The following is a 20,420-nucleotide window of genomic DNA, read 5'->3' as shown; positions in this document are numbered from 1 at the left end:
GTTTCATAAATTCCTTTTAAATTCTGGTTTCAGATCTGAAGGGTGCTACTTCAAGCACCATAAAGTGAATAAGTGATTCCAGACGTGCTATATTACAATTTATTTCTCACTTTATTTCTTGCAAAAGGAAAGACTGGGTCACATTGGACCTGAAGAATTTGTTCAAGCATTTGTCCATAAAGATCCTTTGGAAAGCACAAAGGTATGACTAGCACTATTGTTGCTGCTCCTATTTCCAGTTGCATTTAGTGGCGGACCTACATTTTTTGGGCCCTGAAGCTTAAACTGAGATGGGGCCCCCATTGCAACCAGAAATGAGGTCTGGGTAACCACTGTTATCTTCTTCTGTGGGTTTGTTCTATGACAGATCACCACCATTTATTTATTTTTAAATTAACTACTGCATCTCATACAGTGGTACCACGGGTTAAGTACTTAATTCATTCCGGAGTTCCGTTCTTAACCTGAAATTGTTCTTAACCTGAAGCACCACTTTAGCTAATGGGGCCTCCTGCTGCCGCTGCGCTGCTGGAGCATGATTTCTGTTCTCATCCTGAAGCAAAGTTCTTAACCCGAGGTACTATTTCTGGGTTAGCGGAGTCTGTAACCTGAAGTGTACGTAACCTGAAGCGTATGTAACCTGAGGTACCACTGTATTTGGATTAAAATAGCTGCACTGACATGTCAAAGTCACTGGTGTGAATAAAAATTCCCTATGCTTATAGCTTAGTACTTATAGCTTTCGAGTTATAACTCTGTTGGTAGAGTATGAGACTCTTAATCTCAGGGACATGGGTGTGAGCCCCACATGGGGTGAAATATTCCTGCATTGCAGGAGGTTGGAATAGATTATCCTTGTGGTCCCTTCCAACTGTTTTATGATTCTGTGGTGGGGTGAGAATGAGGGAAAATTAGGGAAATATTATATACATGCATGATGGACGTTTAAAAGCATTTTTTCTAAGCAATGTGGAATAAAGTTGCTTCTGGGGCCCCCTCTGGAATTAGGGACCCTAAAGTTTACAATTCATTAGTTTCATAGTAGATCTGTCCCTGGTTGCATTACCCATTCTGAGTGAGCAATTCAAAGAGTGGGATGTGCAGCAATAGGCAGTAGGCAGTACACATCTGTTTATATTTATAGGGAGGTGCCTGGAACACGTTTTTCAGAGTTGCATGAAGCTGTGGTGTTTAGGACATGGTGCTCATGCACACAGTGTACATTTGAAATAAGTCCACGGAACCATTTCCTACCTGATGTTCTTTTGGGGTTTCAAATGCCCCTGATGTGCACCTTGTAGCTGGAATAAGAAGAAAAGCGTGGTTTTGTATTGGTAATTAGAGAGTGCATATTTTAATATTCTGTGCTGCAATCCCAGTAGGGGGGAAATTAGCCTCTGCCTGTGCATAGTCAGCTCCTTGCTTGTTAACGTCAAGGGCAACATGCCCATTAGTGTCTGTGAGAAAGAAAATAGGAGAAGGTGCTGCTTTATGCACTATTGGTGCACAGATAATTCTTCAGAAGCAGGTTTTGGCATGTGACTAGCTGGATGTAATCACAATGCAGTAACTAAAAGCAAAGTATTCCTAAGACTGACAATACAGCATCTGTAAGGCTGGTACATTGGAGATGAAATATGTTAAAGGAAACTTCTTAATGCAGCATAAATTTCTGATGGCTAGGAAATTTTGTTCACTTACAATGCATACAAAAAGAAGTAAAGAATATTCATTGAAACAAAAGAACAAAATACCTGGGGTGATAGTATGAGGAAAGTGGCCCCTTCCCTCGTTGGACTACAGACCTATTGCATTAACATCTGTAGTAATGAAATGCTTTGAGAGATTGGTCCTTCAACACCTTAGGACATGTTTTCCACTGGATTTTGATAAACATCAGTTCGCCTATAGGAGAAATAGGTCAACAGATGATGCCATAGCTACAGCCTTTCACCTTGCAGTGAGTGAGACCGGGGAATTATGTTAGAATGTTGTTTATTGATTATAGCTCGGCTTTTAATACCATCCTTCCGGACATTCTTATCAAAAAGCTGATGGAACTAGACCTACCTTCTACCATCTGTGACTGGATCAAAGACTTTCTGAGGGATTGGACACAAACAATGAGGATTGGGCCTGTTACATCTACCTCCCTGAAGCTCAGCACTGGCACCCCACAGGGATGTGTGCTGACTCCTTACCTGTACTCGTTGTATACATATGACTGTATTTCATCTGATTCATCCACTGTAATTATTAAGTTTGCCGATGATACTACCATAATGGGTCTAATTACAGGTGGGGATGAATGAGCGTACAGAGGGGAGGTTCAAAAAGTATCTACATGGTGCTTAGAGAATGACTTGCACCTGAATATTAGCAAGACAAAGGAGATGGTATTGGACTTTCGGAGGAAGAGAGGGGAACTAGCCCCTTTGTATATCGGAGCAGGGGGTTGTGTGGAGAGAGTCTCTTCATTAAAATTCCTGGGAGTTTACCTTAGTGAAGACCTCACTTGGAAAAACAATATAACTCAGGTGGTTAGGAAGGCCCAACAGAGACCCCACTTCCTCAGGGTCTTGCGAAAGAACAATGTTAAACAACAATTGATGACCTCCTTCTACCGGTCCATAATAGAAAGTGTCCTCTCATATTGTATCACAGTGTGATATGTTGGCTTGACAGCCATGGACAGAAAGTCTTTACAGAGGGTGGTGAACACAGCACATGATATCATGGGCTGTCCCCTGAGCCTGCTAGATGACATTGCAAGGGATGGTTGCCTTAGGAGAGCGAGAAAAATTCTCAGGGATGATTCACACCCCAGCCAGCACCTCTTTAATCTTCTACCCTTGGGCAGGAGATATAGAAGTATAATCAGTTGTACCAACAGGCTAAAAAACAGTTTCTATCTGTGGGCTGTTAGGCTGCTGAACAGAAAATAATATAGTGCAACAGACTTTCGGGGTTGGTGTGTTATGCGACAAGCACACAGAGTGCAATGAGATTGAGTGTTTGGGGGGGAGGCTCGGTTAATTTTGTTGTACACAGGTTGTACATTGACAATAAAGGTATTATTATTATTATTATTATTATTATTATTATTATTCTCAGCAGACGTCGCACAAATCAACAAATACCTCAAAATTAGCCATGTGTCTTGCAACATCTTCCATCCATTTTCTAGTGGGATTTTAAAGGGGAGCATGTTGTGCTTCTGCTTCTTATTTTGCTGGGATTGAGTTAGGGTGCTTGGTCACTGCATTATTTGTTGCGGGCTATGGGAGGAAACTGCCTTTTGATTTCATTGGCTTCCAAATAATTTTTTGGGTCTGTAGATTATTTTGACCGCCAAACTGCAACTCAGAGAACTTTAATTTCCTTGCTGCTTTCCTTCCTCCCATTGGCCTGTCATCTTCTCCTCTCCACAATTGCTTGTGATGCATACATATCCTCAAGTGCTGCTCAGTTCAGCAGACAGGAATAGGGGCAGAAAATGGGACTCGGTGAGGTGGGGGGCACAGGCAAGAAGTGGTGCCATTCACCTGATCTCCAGTTGTGCTGGGGAATGTAAAGATTTAATACACATCTCTAAGTGATAACCAAGAAAACCTTTAGATTAGATGATAAAATGAGGACACAGTAGTAAATGTTGGTTGAAACAGAAACATGTCTACACTAAAACTGAATCAGATTTTAAAAAGCAGGCAATGGAGCGTTCATAGAATCATAGAATTGTAGAGTTGGAAGGGACCACAAGGGTCATCTTGTTCAACCCCCTGCAAGGCTGGGATAGCTCAGTTGGTAGAACATGAGACCCTTAATCTCAGGGTTATGAGTTTGAGGTCCCATATTGGGCAAAAGAGTCCTGCATAGCATTTTGTGTACCAGTTGTGTCATCTTGTGATAAGGGTGCATTATTGTCACAAAGTACAGGGTGTGGCACAAATTGCAGCTTTGCACTAGCACAACCATCCTTACATGAAACATTTCATATTTGTTTGCTAATCTTTGTGTGTATGTATGCACGCACATGCATGCACAGTCCAAAGACAGTGACTGACCTAAGCTACTAAATTAAATTAAGGGGGAAAAGTTGAGATGATGAAATGAGGACATAGGAGTCTATGTTGGTTGAAACCGAAAGACTTCTAGAGTGAAACTAAATTGAACTAAAAAAACAAGGAGTGGAGATGTTGAGTGCTATGTTAATGGATGCCCAAAGGCTTTGCGTGCCATGGAGCATTAAATATACTTGGATATAAAAGAATCCAAGTATAGCAACGGGAGAAAAGTACAAGGAGTAATTAAGGATAATGTAACAAAATATGAGATGGAGATGACAGAAGAGAACAGTGTGTGAATTCCAGAGAGTGAATGGCAAAGTGGCGGAACTAGAATTCAAACCCATTTTGTCAATTAGAAAATAAATACTAATATGGGTAGCTTCACCTAACTAAGATTTAATGAATGGTTACATTCATTAGATGATAAGGAGCTGCTACATGACAGACCTGATGGATACGCAAGAGAGTCAAAAGGGGGGGGGAATTACAGCAAGCCATGGATCCAGAAGCAAACTGTGACCCTGCTCCTACAAAGGGAGTGCAACCACATAACGGCAGGCAACTTCTCAGACCCAGGAACTACTTACCCACAATGGCTCTGTCTTGCCAGGATTCAAGCTCAGCTTATTTTACCTTATCCATTTCACCACTGTGATCAGCCAATGGCCCATTGTGGTACTATATTTCAAAGCTGAGTTAACATTTTCAACAAGCTATCCTCTGTGACCCCCAAGATCCCTTTCCTGGCCATTCACGCCACTTCAAACCCCATTAATTCAGTATGAGCAAGGCACTTCTTCCTGCTGTCATGCGCTGAGACAGAGAAGCAAGAGTTATATTTATTGAATTTGCATCACATCATACTGCAATGGGCTCCAGGCTGCTTACATTTTAGAAGGGCCTCCTGTTTCGTGTGATTCCCCAATGCCCCCTTTTAATCTTCTTTAGCCTTAGGATACATTTCTACAATACAGATATATGTGCAAACATTGCAAACACTCAAAATCCCAGGCAACACTCTTTCCCAGATTACCCTATGCATGAGAGCCCCTTTTCGCCAACTTCGTCCTCATGGAGCTCACAATTTACTCATCTTATCCTCAGGCTCTAAAATAGAAATCAATTATCACATTAATGAAAGAAAGAAAAATCTTCTGATACCCTCTAGTGGCTGCAAACAAAAAATAATAGGGGGGGGGGGAATCAGAATAGTCAGCCATCTCTGGAAGATTATCCTAAGGAGAAGGTGGTAAAAGGTGCTGGAGGTGATTTAAAATCATCAAAAGAATTCAGATACCAAACTAACCTTCTCACTCCCATGCAATTGCCTAGTAACCACAGCCAAAAGAGCACGTCACAAAAATGACATTTCCTGATGAATTTTGCCATCTGAGTGACTTGTTTCACAGCAACCAATGATACAGAAATAGGTCAGCGATAAAGAATTGGGTAGTGAAGATATTATTTTCTCAAAGACAAGAGCATGTGAAGGAAATAATATTTTAGGCAAAAAAATATTCTGTACTGTAACTCTATCATATTTTGCTTTGCTGTTGATTCCCCCCAACTTAATCAGAAATTTTGTTTCATGCAAGACAACACCATGGGCAATTGGATTTGCCAAACTGTAGGAACTCTTGGGAGTCAAAGGCGTAAACTTAATACATATTACATGGAAAGGCGTCCTTGTCTGATTTTATTTTCTCCAGATTCTTGTTGCATACAGCAATATCCTGGCTGTTAATATCCTAGGGAGCACCAATTGGAATAAATTGCCTCGTGTGCAATTGCTGTAGGCAAAGTGGGACTGTTCATCATTCACTGATTTGATTTGTAGAAAGCTTTGCATTCTGTTAAGCCCAACACATCTGCCACTACCCACCCACTGACATCTAAAGCTCCGTCCCACATGCACGGTCCATTTGTGTGTGTGTGTGTGTGTGTGTGTGTGTGTGTTTGTGTTTATAGGTATATGTCCACATGCTTTTGAATGTTGTTGATGATAGAAATGTATGCTATTGATCATAGAACAAGACTCTACAGTTACTGTGATATTATATATCTTATTATATATATTAAAGCACAGCAGAAGCTAGTTTATGTCATGTCAGGTCTTTGTTTTTCAGCCTTGTTTCAGTGAACAGAAAAAAACTAGCAACCTTGAGGCCTATGTCAAATGGTTCAATAGACTCTGCTATCTTGTAGCAACAGAAATCTGCATGGTAAGTTGAATACCATTTGTCTGATTGTGGAACTTTGAGACTATTTACTCACAAAAGTGGAGCATATATATTTATATATATGGACTAATCACAGAATGTACTTTGGGTTTTTACACTTTTTATACTTTTCACAGAAACACTGCGGTATATAAATGGTGAAATAGGCTATTGATGCAGCGATAGAGCAGTAATTTTGCTGTAGAATTTTAGACAGTTGTGTCTCATAAGTGGACTGTGTATGAACAGTTTTCCTCTTGCCCTGCTCCTCTCCTGGGGAAAACTCTTAACTTTAGTATTAAATTGGAGTATTAACTGGAGTATTAAATTGGAGCATCAATCTGAAGAAAACCTGAATTGCTCTTTGTTCCAATTGAACGCTGTTGGTTGGCATCTGTCTGTATCCAACTAACATGTCCCATGCACAAGATTAACACTTGTGCAGTAGAGATCCCCCTTTCCTCCTCCTGCGTGCAGCTGGAGCACTCACCAAATCTTCTCCAGGTGGGGTGGGGAAAACCCTTAGAACAGATTTAGGAGGTGCATGAGGGGAGGGGGTGAAGTTCCATTGTGCAAGCAGAGATATTGCAATGATGGTGCACATTAGTTGGATACCAACCTTTGAATGGAATAGACTTGTACAGTAAATAATGGAAATAACTTATTATTGTGTTTCCTTCCCATCATGGTCTTAAGGAAAACCAAGCAGAAGTATGGGGTGCTATCGTTATAGTATCACCCTGTACCATTTGGTTGTTGAACTAACCCAGGCTACACACTCCCCATACATATAAAGCATTTGTCTTCCCCCAAGGAATCATGGGAACTGTAGCTTGTTAAGAGTGCTGGGAACTGTTGCTCTGTGAGAGGTAAACCACAGTCCCCAGTATACCTTGGCAGAAGTCATGTGCTTTAAACGTGTGGTGTGTATGCAGCCTTATCTGAGAATGTTTGGGATAACTATTCTCTTGCCAAGACCTATCTGCCTAAAGATGTCATGTACATGTGTACAGGAGAGAGAGAACACAGGTATTCCTGCTCACCTCAGCTCTAGTCCACTCTCTAGTGCTATGTGGCCCTTGACCATTTCCCCCAGAGAAAATATGGCCCTTGGCTTAGAGGCTGCCCACTCTACTTCTAGAACATACGGAAGTGCCCATTGTTTGTGACAGAATACTGGGTAGACTGATGGTAGGTAATTTTCACTATATCCGTTTTCAGCTAAATCTCTTTCACGATTCAGTCCTTCTGACTTTAACTTCCTTTGTTATCATTAAAAAGAGATGGGAGCACGAAAAACACTTACGAAATGATGAACAATGTATAAAATTTGAAATTATTGTGAATTGAAGATATTAAGGACGTGGATTTACAAATGTAAAACGAAAGAACCAAGAAGGGAAGTGGAGGAAAGTCAGGGGATTTTGGAAATCCCACACTGGGGAGTTGTGAGGTTTTTATTTTCTGTTATTGTAAAAATTAATTTAAAAATATTATAAAAGAGAGAGATGGGAGCAGGCTCAGATTAAAGCAACTGGAGGTCTTGGGAGGCCCTGGGCTAGGAGGACCTAGGAGGCCCAAACTTAATAGCATTTGATCATGAAAAGCAAAACATTGTTACTAAGCAATTGGGCCTGGTTAGTAAATCTTTTTTTCTATTTTTTGTTTTGTTTCATTTTATTAAAAGCAAGAAGCTGAGGGCCCCCTTAGATTATGAGGCCCTGGGCTGTATCCCATGCAGCCCATATGTAAATCCGGCACTGGATGGGAATATTGTGAGATACAAGAAACACAAAAGAAAATTCTCCAGAAATCTACTAATTTCAAGATTAATGTCTTTTCTCTCCTCTTAAGACCAAGTCCAGAAAAAAATTGCACTGATTGGCGCCAAGCCCAGAAAAAGTTACAGTAATTGACATTTTATTGATAGCTAGTTGGACAGACTATCAGTGGAATTAATAGTCTTTAGAGTACAGGTTTATGTGTCAATGTTGGGTCATTGCTTGAAGACATTTTTAAAGGTATAATAGACTTTGGTCACTCTCCCTGGTAGGATCCTTGATTTTGCAAGTTGCCAGCAATGAGTGTCATTAATCAAACAGCTTGAATGGGATTTTGTAGCTGTTTTGAAATCAATTGAACTGTAGAATAGGGCATCTCTGTCTGACACAGTGTTCTGACATCTCCCAGCGGTTTTTTTACACTTGTCTTCCATAGCTGTTTTATCTGTCTGTTTATTTGCAGCCAGCAAAAAAGAAGCAGAGAGCACAAGTCATTGAGTTTTTCATTGATGTTGCTCGCGAGTGCTTTAACATTGGGAATTTTAACTCGCTGATGGCAATCATATGTAAGTGTGTTATTGTCATTTCTGTATTATATTAAGGATATGTAAAGTGGATTCCCTTTCTTAATTGTTGTAACCTGCCCTGGGACCTTAGGGTGAAGAGTGGATAATAAATTGTAATAATAGTAACAATAACAATAACCGTAACAGCAACAGCAACAACAACAACAATAGCAGCAAACAATAAAGTCTTCTTCTGTTCTTTTTCCTCTTATTTTCCTCCAGCCGGTATGAACATGAGTCCAGTCTCCAGGTTAAAGAAGACTTGGTCAAAAGTGAAAACAGCCAAATTTTTTATCCTTGAGGTAAAATGTTCAGAATTACGTATTTGCTATTCATGCATTTATTTAAACCGAATATTGCTAGGCAAGGGCCAAATGAGATGATTGGCTTTGCATATCACATTAAATTAAAGATGGTAAAGAAGTAAAAAGCAGAAATATGAGGAATAAAGTCCAGACCACAAATGAGTGCACAAATGTATTCTTTTCCAGTCTTGTCTATTTAGCGCAGGCCATGGTTAAGAGCTATACTGAGTTCTGGTGTTATCTTGACTTAACTAGCAACCCTCATGCTAGGATTGACGGGCATTAAAACCAGAGAATATATCAAACAGCTACCAAGTTATGGGCAATCAGTGCCTGAAATCTGTCAGCAGGGGAAATTGCGCATCAGACTATCCCGTGGTAATTTTGGAAATGTCTGTATTTGCTTGGAATCAATTGTGAGGCTCACTGCTGAGGTTCCTATGATAATGTAAGTTACGCAAGCCATTTCCTCTGTAGGGTACTTTCAGAATATCATTTTAAGGAGCAACCCTCAGGTATACCTGTGCTTCTTAATTCAGTTAACAAGTTCTACATACTATACAACTGTTGCTACCGCTTCAGTCAGTCCTTCTTGCCACACACCTTTGCTTGTCTTGGTACAAGTGGGCTCTCTCTTGAAAAACCAAGTGGACTGTCAGTTTGTCCAGCATACAAAGTTGAAGTAGGCCTGTCTCATTTGTAGATGTATGTGCATGTTCACACACACACACACACACACACGCATAAGTGTTTGGTGTAATTACATGGTTGCACCACTGTACAATCCTGGCATTGCTCTGCACTCCGGAAACAGATTAATCGAGGAGTGGCAGTTGCCGTTTAATATTCTGCCATTAGGGTAAACCATGTGTGATCTGTGTGTTTGTCTGTGCCTAACAACAACAAAATAAGTAGTGACCACTAACAACAACAACAAAAATCATCATATGGAAGCATCTTTAGAAGCACTCTTAGAGGACTGAAGGGTTTTTATCATGACAAAAATGTTACGGACTGGTCACTCTTAAGAAACTAGATGAAAATAAATGAATAGAAATTGACCTGAAAAGGAGGTGTTGAGTAGTTTTGTCTCTAGTTCACCTGTATTACTTACCACATCAGCTTTGCACTGCAAAGGCAATTCAAAATATCTTTTGATCTTCCAATGTTTTCTTCCTCTGTAGCATCAAATGGACCCTACAGGTAATTTTTATAACTACAGAACTGCATTGCGGGGAGCTGCACATCGGTCCCTAACAGCACACAGCAACAGGGAAAAGGTATTATTATCATCATCATCATCTTATTTTTCCGCCAAGAAGCTCAGCACAATACAGTGGACTCTCGGGTTGCGAACGTGATCTGTGTGCATCTGCGCATGCGCGGGTTGCGATTCGGTGCTTCTGCACATGCGCAAGCCTGGAAGTAACCCGTTCTGGTACTTCCGGGTTTCAGCGGGTCCATAACCCGAAAAAACGCAACCTGGAGCATCTGTAACCCAAGGTATGACTGTAAACATGCTTCTACACCAATATTATCCTTACAACAACAAAGGTAGGTTAGGCTGAGAGATAATTGACTGGACAAAGTCATGCAGTGAGGTCCATGACCAAGCAGCGACTCAGCCTGTGTCTCCTTCACCTGCTCCAGATCACCATGCTGCCCTGGAACTGTTTCTTTTCACAGCCCATACTGGCTCGTTTTATAGTTGTTCATCTTTTCAGCATCCCTGCATGAGAGGCAAAATACTGTGATATTCTGAAGGTTGCATCCAACTGTTGCTCAGCTGTCAGTGTCTTCTATCAGTAGAGCAGGGAGGGAAGAAATACTCAGTGATTCCTCATTCCCCCACTGGAGGGTTCCCCAGCCCTCTGGAGCAGAGGCAAGACAATGTGGTGCAGGTCCTTTGAAATGAAGATTCTGCAATTATATAGGCTCCCTGATTGCCTCAGCTGCAAGTAGCGAGGTGGGGAAGAGCCCACACCACTGGGGAATCTTTTGCCCTAGTCTGAACAAATAGATCCATAGGGAGATGATAAGAGGTATAATAAGGAAGGATATATATAATAAGGAAATGAATACGAGACAGCCACATTCATGCTTGAATGAGAAGCTGATACTTTTAAGATGCTTATGCAGTCTGTCTCTAAGGTATAGCCATGCAAACCTGTTTCTCTATTACTTATCTCATTTCCTGTGGAAGTCATTCATGCTGGTTACATGGGAAGGTTTCTCTTTAAAACCAAGGGCAGCAGAAGGTTAATAGTCAGATGGAAACGCAAGGGATAAAGACTACATCCTCCTTTAACTGAATGCATAATGTGATAGTTGCCAAGAAGGTGTTTATGCATCAAATCCAGACCTCATCATGGTTTGGTGTTTTCAAATCCCACAGCCACTATAGCTGTAATTCTGCTCTCCAAGCCTTAATGTCTTTTCTTCATTTTTTTAAAAAAATGTAATATTTCTACTCACCCTTGGTCAAATGAAATGAAATGTGATTGCTATTAATTTAAAGATAAATATTGTCCACTGCTGGTTATATATCCAAGCCCTCCCTCCTTCTTTTGAAGTACCGGTATATAATATAATCTGACACTTTGGGCTTAGTTTTCTTAATGCTTGAATAGAAATGGGGGGAAAGACAGAGGTTAAATTAATTAAATCAGGTAGAGATTGAATATATTTTTTGAAAGTTAAAAAACACAGCTTTGAGTTGTGAGTTGCTGTGGAAAGTGTGCATACCCACACGCATACAGAGGATTCGTTATTTGAATGGAAGTGTATATTACATCATGGAGTGGATTTTTTTCTAGGCAAGTGCAGGAGATGAATATCTTAAGACCTTAATTGACTATCTGATTTGACTTGCAAATTCTCAGCACGCTGAAGCAGACACAGTGACTGCTGCTCACAGTAGACTACACATTCAATGTGTCATGCATTCCAATGGACTGTTATCAGAAAGTAACTGTGTGGAGAATTTAATTTAGGGCTATGCAGAAGAATAGGATCTGAACAGGGAAGCCAAAATGACATTCTTACATTGTATACTGATGCTTTCTACCTTTGAAAGCTGGGGTACATTCCACGACTCTTTGTGTTTGATTTTTAAAAAATTGTTTATACTGTAGTTAAGTCATTCATTGTTTATTTACATAATTTATATCGTGCCCCTTCAATATGTATTTACGCTTCCAAGACACTCAAGAAAAAGGAAAAGTACAAAAAAAGTATACAGTAATAGTAAAAAAGAAGAGAATGACGTGAAATTTAGAAATAGTGGGGCCCTCTTTGTATGACAGACAGAGTGGGAGTGAGTGGGGAATTCTAATTGTTGCCCTTAGTGTAGGTTTTTTTAAATCATGGGATTGTTAATTTGTTCATGTGATTTACTGGGCTTGTTTTCATGGATTCCGTGATTTCCATATATTATTTCTTCCATATATTATCTTTATTACTATTAATAATAATATTCCCCACCCCACCCCGGGATTGAAATATTCACTGAAGAGCAGGTTTGAATTTAGAAATAATAAAGAAAACTACAATATAATAAATAGGGTTGGGGAGCAATCTTTACCTCTATGCACACCTCTCAGCTCAGCAGGGCTTTTTTTTTTTTTTAACTGCCTTGCCAAAGTTGGCAGCTGGGCCAAAAGGTGGGGGAGGGGTCAGACAGATCACTGTACCAACCTGCACCTCCCATGCCTTCATGTGATGGCTGCAGGTCTGGCTCAGGATCCAGCAGATCCCAGGACAGCTCAGCCCCACCCCCTGGAAGGCTCTATTTTGTTGGGTGAAAGAAGCTGTGCACCAGCTCAGTAATGCTGGCATCACTCTGCAGTTGGGGTCTGATTCCCTCGGCCTGAAGCAAGATGAGTGCCGAATCCCATAGTTGCCTTTGACTGGGCTTAACTGTCCAGGGGTCCTTTACCTTTACTTTTTTACCTAGTGAGGGCACCCGGCAGGCCCCCTGAGGGGATTGCAAAGGTGAGGAGGCTCTCTCTGTGTAGTTGCCAGCAATTACACTTGAGATTGTAAGGGACGCGGGTAGCGCTGTGGTCTAAACCACAGATCCTAGGGCTTGCCGATCAGAAGGTCGGCGGTTCAAATCCCTGCGACGGGTTGAGCTCCTGTTGCTCAGTCCCAGCTCCTGCCCAGCAGTTCGAAAGCATGTCAAGAGCAAGTAGATAAATAGGTACTGCTCCGGCGGGAAGGTAAACGGCGTTTTCGTGCACTGCTCTGGTTCACCAGAAGTGGCTTAGTCATGCTGGCCACATGACCCGGAAGCTGTCTATGAACAAACGCCGGCTCCCTCGACCAGTAAAGTGAGATGAACGCCACAACCCCAGAGTCGTCTGTGACTGGACCTAACGGTCAGGGGTACCTTTACCTTTACCTTTTACACTTCAGATTGTGTAGTGAAGAAAGGTCTCAGGTGGCTGTCTCAGTGGAGAGGCTGACTGATGTGAGAGAAGGCACTCTTAACAGGTATTTCAGGCCTAAGCCATGTACGGCTGTAAAGATTAAGAGCAACAGTATGCAGAGGCGAAGCAACCTGCTCCAGTACCCGGAACAGTGTTCATCCCAGTGGGCGTGGCGCATGGCCCAGGGGGGGTGCGCGTCCTGGGGGGATGCGGAGAGTGGTGCGTGCCCCGGGAGGTGCCGCCAATCAGGGGTCAGCATCTTGTCATCCCCCCTTTGGAATGGCATCCGGGGCGGCCACCCCCCCACCCCGTAATGCCCCTGACAGTATATCTAGCATAGTTGCACCAACCCATTTCATGTAGCAGTTCATAGGAGGGTCAGAGCTTGAGGATACCGTATTTTTCGCTCTATAAGACGCACCAGACCACAAGACGCACCTAGTTTTTGGAGGAGGAAAACAAGAAAAAAAAATTCTGAATCCCAGAAGCCAGAACAGCAAGAGGGATCACTGCGCAGCGAAAGCAGCAATCCCTCTTGCCGTTCTGGCTTCTGTGATAGCTGCGCAGCCTGCATTTGCTCCATAAGATGCACACACATTTCCCCTTACTTTTTAGGAGGGAAAAAGTGAGTCTTATAGAGCAAAAAATACGGTACTTTATGTGCTCTTCTAATTATCTGCCTAATGATGACTCTTTCATCAGTCCCTTGGCCCAGCCTGTGACAGTGCACTAATTTCAGCTGCGTCAAAATGATCTCTCACACACCTTCCATCTACACACACACATGTACACAAATACACCAGAAAATACAAAATAGGTTAAAATACATATCAGAAATCCAACTTACAACATATACAGATAAATCATGTGAAAAGCAATGTGTGAAGTGGTTAGAATGCAGCATTCTTGTTGATGTGTGGCAATCAGAACTGCTCACAGTATTCCAAGTATGGTTGCAGCACATGATGACATTATGATATTAGCAGATTTCACTTCAATCCATTTCCTAATGATCCCTAACATAGCATTTACCTTTTTCACAGCTGCCAGCCACAAACTGGGTTAACATTTTCAACAAACTATCCACTATGACCTCAAGATCTTTTTCAGTCAGTCATTCACCGCCACTTTAGACCCTATTATCATCAGTGATGTAGATATGAATTTTCCCCAGAGTGCTCTGTTTTTCTGCAATTTTCTGTGTCGTAAGGTCATTAGTAACAATGAATGGCTGCCAATTGCAAATAAGAAATCAGGCTAGCTTTGTTTACTAAACACAAGGAAATAAACATGCTAAGTTAGGCTATTCTCTAGGGCATCAGAACATTATCTGTTGCAAATTACCGTATGCAAATTATCCTAATTTGTGGAAGCACTGATAATTATATCCTGTTACAATTCACTTACTAGTGGAACCACATTAGGGCTAATTTTTCAATATGAAAATTGGCTTTTGATAGGGGAGAGTGACAGGAGAGGAGCAGCTACATTATCCTTTTAACATACGCTTACTTTTGTTTCGTGAATATTTTAGCTTCAGCAAGGGCAAACTCCCTCTTGGGATTCCCAATGGCTTTCTTTTTTCGATGCACATACTGCTCAGGCACACCAGTACCATAAATAACTTAAGGACATTGGTTGCCAAACCAAATGACTACTTTACTGCTACACTTTTCCAGAGTCTTACCTTTCCTCAAGGCTATAGTACTCTAGTGTGTACTTAAGTTACAGTTCAGTTCATTTACCAAAGGACCTGGGGATATATTTGAAAGATATGCCCAGCTGACTTATTCATTCTCACTTTAATAGAAACTATAGCTCCTGTAGGAGAGACAGGAATTCACTAGCTAGGTGAGTTTAAATCTTCTTCAGGGAGCCTGGCACAGTGTTTTATGAGTGAAGAGGAGCTGCCCTTATAAGACCCTTGCGAGCTACACTCCAGGTCAAGTTATAGTGAAATGAATAGACCATTGTTGCTCTGCAGGATAACCTAGCAGACTTGCTTATCTACCTTTGCCCTGTCCTTGGCTGATAAAGCATCTGAGAGAAAACTGTCTACAGTGGGAAACCCAAAAAGAGAGTCAAGTATAAGGGCAGTGGCAGAGGAATATTTCACAGATTATGATTCAGCTATGTTAATGTTTTAAGTTTATATTACTCAACTATTATTTTCATATATAAAAGTATTTATAGACCACTATTTCACTGTAAAAAAAATCAAAGCAGTTTAAAACAAAAGTACATAAAGCCATATAGTGAAAACCATATAGTCCCCAGACTTGGTAAGTTAAGCATAGTTCCAAATCTGAATAAAAAATAAATATGGTATATTTTGGTATATACCAAACATGGTATAAGACAAGATAGATACCCAATGTAAATCCATGTTGCTTCATTTGATACTTTTGAAATTTATACCAGGTGAGGATCAAACTTAATGTGAAACATCCAGCAGATAGGTACCAACTTCACGGCATATCTTTCGTTCCCTCCTGTGAAAATTCTTTAAATCAGAGCCTTCGTCATGTTAAGTCATGAGCATCTACTTTTCTATATGTTGGCTTGATTGGGGTTTAATTGTTAATGCTCACTTCATCAAGGGCTTATGCAACTACGTTGTGCTCTTTGCCTCTTTACTGTCTGTACACTGGTGAAAGTTAATCACCTTGCTTATTAAAATGTTAATGTTAACAAAATGATGTTAAATATTGATGTTACTGAAATATTAATAGGTAATAAACTGAAACCTTAATTCCACAAAGCTTAGATAGATTGTGTTTTGCCAATTCACATAGAAAATCTCTTCAGCATGACAGCTATTTTGTGGGTTGTTATCTCTTGTATCTCCTCTAGGCCTCACTGGTATTAGTATTTCGTCATTAGAGTAGTACTGTACACTGAAAAGTTAATCTCTCTTTTCTTCTTGTGAATGAACAGTTCTTTCATGCATAAAGAACAGAACTGCGAAAGATAATAGTCATGTCATTCTTTTCACAGATTGTGATCCCCTTCTTCAGCCTACTGATCAAAGACATTTACTTTTTGAATGAAGGATGTGCCAACCGCCTTCCAAATGGACATGTCAACTTTGAAGTAAGTGCAGCAAACATCTTTGTCAAGCAAGTGGCTGATAGGTTCTTTGAGCCCTTGTGCTTACATTCCTGAGTACAACAAAAAGCATACGTGAACAAAAAATTATTACCTTGATTACCCCCAAAGTCAAACAATTCCCAGCAGACTTTTTCATATAAATCCTTTAAACATTTTTTACTTCAGTTTTCAATTTCAGATGGCATGATCCAAAAGCTCATATGCAGAAACACCATGCACACACTGGGGGTTTCCCCAACTCCCTTTCATGCAGAACCCCCCCCCCAAACTACTCAAAAGTTATCTCCCCCTTCAGAGATTTTAATTTTTTTGTTTTACATGTTTTAAAACGTAGAGCAGTTGGTGGGATTAAACTTCTGGTTCATATTCAGTGCCACCAAAACTGTTGTAATTTTAAATTCCAAGTGTTGCATGAAATGCCTGTTATTTAAAACACAGTTTAATAGCAGCAGAGGAAAAGAGTAGCCTGTGTATTATGTGAGACGTGTGCATTGCTTACCTGAGATATGCAGATTTTATTACAACTGCACAACTCTTTTCTTTATTCTTTAAAATATTTCTATACTGCCTTTCATATTCAGTTACCAAAGCACCATCATTTCCTTTTGTGTGTTAGAGAAACACAAGGAAAGCTGTGCTGGACAAACAATCCACTTGCTCCTAACTTTTAGAAATAATATACCAGACACATTAAGCAGCTAACATTTCTGAGGAATGTTAAAACCACAGAAATAATTTTACTGACACACAAATTCTGTTTACCTAGACTTTTTCTTCCCCAATCCTTACAGAAATTCCTGGAACTGGCTAAGCAAGTAGGTGAATTTATAACATGGAAACAAGTAGAATGTCCCTTTGAGCGAGATGATAACATCATCCACTATTTACATACTGCGCCCATCTTTACTGAAGATGGTAAGAAATTCCTTTTTTTGACAAATGCTATAGTGGTTCACTACTAGCATTGTTCCATAGTTCATGATAAAATGTGATTTTCAAAATGTGTCGTCGCACAGATCCATTGTCTACAATATAAGAATGATTATCTGGGCCTTGATTGTTTCCATAACTTTTTGACAAGGCATCTTGCTCGTAGCAAATCATCTGCATGCAGTGCTCACAGAGAAACAGGCCTGACAGTCATCCTATGAGGGGCAGTTCTGAATGTCATTGCTGAAAGCATTCAAAGACAGAGTTACTGTTCCCTATAAGTCAACCAGTCTACCTCTCTCTGAGTTTGTGATGGCTGTAGGCAGGGAAAGCAGAGCTCAGCTCACAGCAGAGATCTAGTTACCTCTTAATATGTGCTTAAAGGGGGAGAACCCTTTCAATTCAGTTCTTTCATCCTGTAATTAATCATACCCATTTGCAAATGAGTTTTTGTCTGACTTCTCTTCCTACCCATCCAATCTATCATGTTGCTCTCTGCCGTCTCCTAATGGGTTAAATCAGTCGTATCCCATTATCATCAGCATCGGAGATAAGGGCTGAATTTGCTAGCTTTGCCTAGACATGCCCATAGGCTTCACTGACTTTTAGATTGCTTCTGAACTTTTTTGATTTTTAAAGAGCAGTCTTTAAAACTCATCCACATTAATCAAACAGGACAGCTGAGACTTCACTGGCCACACATGAATTTAGAATGTAGCAAGGAAAAATTATGTCCAAGCTGCACAAGCAACAGCTGCCCAAGCTAATATATATCTATATAATAATTATAGTGAGCTCTATAAAAAGGAAACAAGAAGAGTGTAACTCTGGCAGTGCTCAGAGTCTTCTGGAACAGCCAAAGGCATTTCAGAAGATCTGCTATTAGAGTCCAAGACAGGAACTCTAACTTGTTTAAGTATTGATTCCAGGAAGGTGAAGCCCACAGGTTGGTAAGGAGAAAGCAGGTCTGGTAAGACTTCTGAGGCTGCCAGAGAGTCTAGGAATAAACCAGGCAGCCCAGATATAATCCACAAGTTCCAGGGGCTCTTGGCTGGAGCCTCCACAGCCCAAGCTGACTCTCCTAACCAGACTGGTTCCTCCTGTGTTCCATGTCAGACTTTTGGCCAGTCCCTTTGCCCAACTAAGATTGCTTTGCACACTATTTCTCTTGGTTGATGCTACTTCTCATTTCAGCAGAGCTGCGACCTTCTAGATAGTGTTGGACCCCAACTCCCATCAGCCCCAGTGAGCATGGCCAGTGGTCAGGGATGTTGGGAGTTGTAGTCCAGCACCACCTGGAGTTCCCCAGTCCTGTTGTAGAAGAACCTTTTACACATTATATGTGTAGTTATCACCCGTGATGATACATACACTGATATGGTCCAGTACCGGTTGCACTAACAAGTGGTTGGTCTGAATGAAGATGCACATCTTTTCCTCTTTAGTAGAAGCTGTTTGCGGCCAATTCAGTGAATTAACATTTGTATAGGTATGGGGATGAAGATCCAGATGCACATCTGTATCTCCATTCATGCTGGCCTCAATCACCAATTAAATTTAAACTGTAGTTACAGGTATTTAAGCACTTTGAGCATGTGTTGCTTGATCCTGTGCATGCTTACTCAGATGTGAGTCCCACTAAATGTGCAGATGAGTGTCAGCTTACCTAAGAAACATAAACCTCCTTGTTTGGTTAGAATGCTACCTTGTGGGCTACTGATCGTCTCAATAAGGAATGTTGCCTTTTAAAACTTCCTTTTTTTTAGGTTTGTACCTGGCTTCCTATGAAAGTGAAAGTCCGGAAAACCAAACTGAAAAAGAGAGGTGGAAAACCTTGAGGTATTATTTCATTTATGTTGGATCATGGTCTTCTGAAGTGGAAATAGGTAGATATGGGCATAGAGAGGGTGGCTACTGGAGTTTGCACACATAGCTCAGCTAGCAGAACATGAGACTCTTTAATCTCAGGGTTGTGGGTTCGAGCCCCAAGTTAGGCAAAAGATTTCTGCATTGCAGGGGGTTGGACTAGATGACTCTTGTGGTCCCTTCCAACTGTATAATTTTGTTTCTGTGAACACATACACATACACACACACACACACACACACACACACACGTAATGGATGACTCCTTTTAATGGAGAACCCTTTTGGGAAGGGGCAACTGATACTGGAGAAGTGGAGGAAGGAGGGCATACTACTGTGACACGCACTTGTGTGTGTAGCTTGGCTCAAAGGCAGTAATACCATAAGATACTTACTTTTGCTTAAAAGTACACTAATGGCCAGAACACAATCATGGCTGCTTGGGTTCAGATTGACCTTTGAACTAAGTCTCCAACACTTGAGAACCCTTAGGTATTCTCTTCCACCCAATTGTTACCAGTGATTATGTTGCATTATGCTGCTGGAGTTGTTGGTGTCGCTTATACCATAGAGATATCTGTGCTAGTTTCCATCCCCGACAATAGAATAAAAGGGCACATCACATGAAGCCTAGCTTTTAGAGGATGACTTAGTTAAATGGGAGCCACTCTGCTGTGACATACTGATTCTAGAATGAACAAGCTGAATTAGATTGAAGGGTCAGGACTATTCCCTTTTTTAAAAAGTGCATAGCAGTGCTCATAATATGACTTCGTTAGAAAGCATAAATACAAAAAAACTTCACTATTTAGTTTCTTTTTACTGCTACAGTAAGACAATTTTAAGACTGAAAATGCTGTTTGTGGCCACTTATCTTTCCTAAATGTGTCCTCACAATACATGGATGGAAATAGCTGGAAGATGCATGTCTTTGTGTCTTAGAAACATTTGATAATATATCAAAATGTGAGTAAGAAAAGTGGTAACATGGAGAGTGACAGTTTCCTCTATTGCTTGGTCAGCAAAGCATCTTGTTTAATATGTGCCCCAGCAGTGTATTTTGGGGGTTCTCCTGAGGTAAGGGCTACACCATTTGAGTTTCTCCTTTGCTCCAGTTACTTCCCTTGGGCATTTGACATAGCCAGT

General features: G+C 40.8%; 1 protein-coding gene and 1 long non-coding RNA gene across 5 annotated transcripts in view; both read left to right on the top strand.

Moving 5' to 3' along the window:
* Nucleotides 1-20,420, top strand: part of LOC308469255 — a 270,286-nt gene that overhangs the window by 210,863 nt on the left and 39,003 nt on the right. The window lies entirely within an intron of this gene.
* Nucleotides 1-20,420, top strand: part of RASGEF1C (RasGEF domain family member 1C) — a 102,862-nt gene that overhangs the window by 68,385 nt on the left and 14,057 nt on the right. For 3 of the 4 annotated variants that reach the window (XR_013982012.1, XM_080991414.1, XM_080991413.1), the window contains exons 6-13: nucleotides 128-202; nucleotides 6,179-6,289; nucleotides 8,531-8,633; nucleotides 8,856-8,935; nucleotides 10,123-10,218; nucleotides 16,366-16,461; nucleotides 17,271-17,394; nucleotides 19,176-19,248. Coding sequence is in view for 3 of the 4 variants with exons in the window: in XM_080991414.1 (XP_080847540.1) it covers nucleotides 128-202; nucleotides 6,179-6,289; nucleotides 8,531-8,633; nucleotides 8,856-8,935; nucleotides 10,123-10,218; nucleotides 16,366-16,461; nucleotides 17,271-17,394; nucleotides 19,176-19,248 (758 nt within the window). In the remaining variant the exon portion in view is untranslated. The remainder of the gene's footprint in view (nucleotides 1-127; nucleotides 203-6,178; nucleotides 6,290-8,530; nucleotides 8,634-8,855; nucleotides 8,936-10,122; nucleotides 10,219-16,365; nucleotides 16,462-17,270; nucleotides 17,395-19,175; nucleotides 19,249-20,420) is intronic. The other variant, XM_080991415.1, reaches the window with a different exon arrangement.

The sequence above is a fragment of the Podarcis pityusensis genome (assembly GCF_964106645.2).
Source record: "Podarcis pityusensis genome assembly, chromosome: 2".
NCBI lineage: Eukaryota > Metazoa > Chordata > Lepidosauria > Squamata > Lacertidae > Podarcis > Podarcis pityusensis.
Note: the sequence above shows the minus strand (reverse complement) of the source record. Positions and strands in the feature narration are given on the sequence as shown.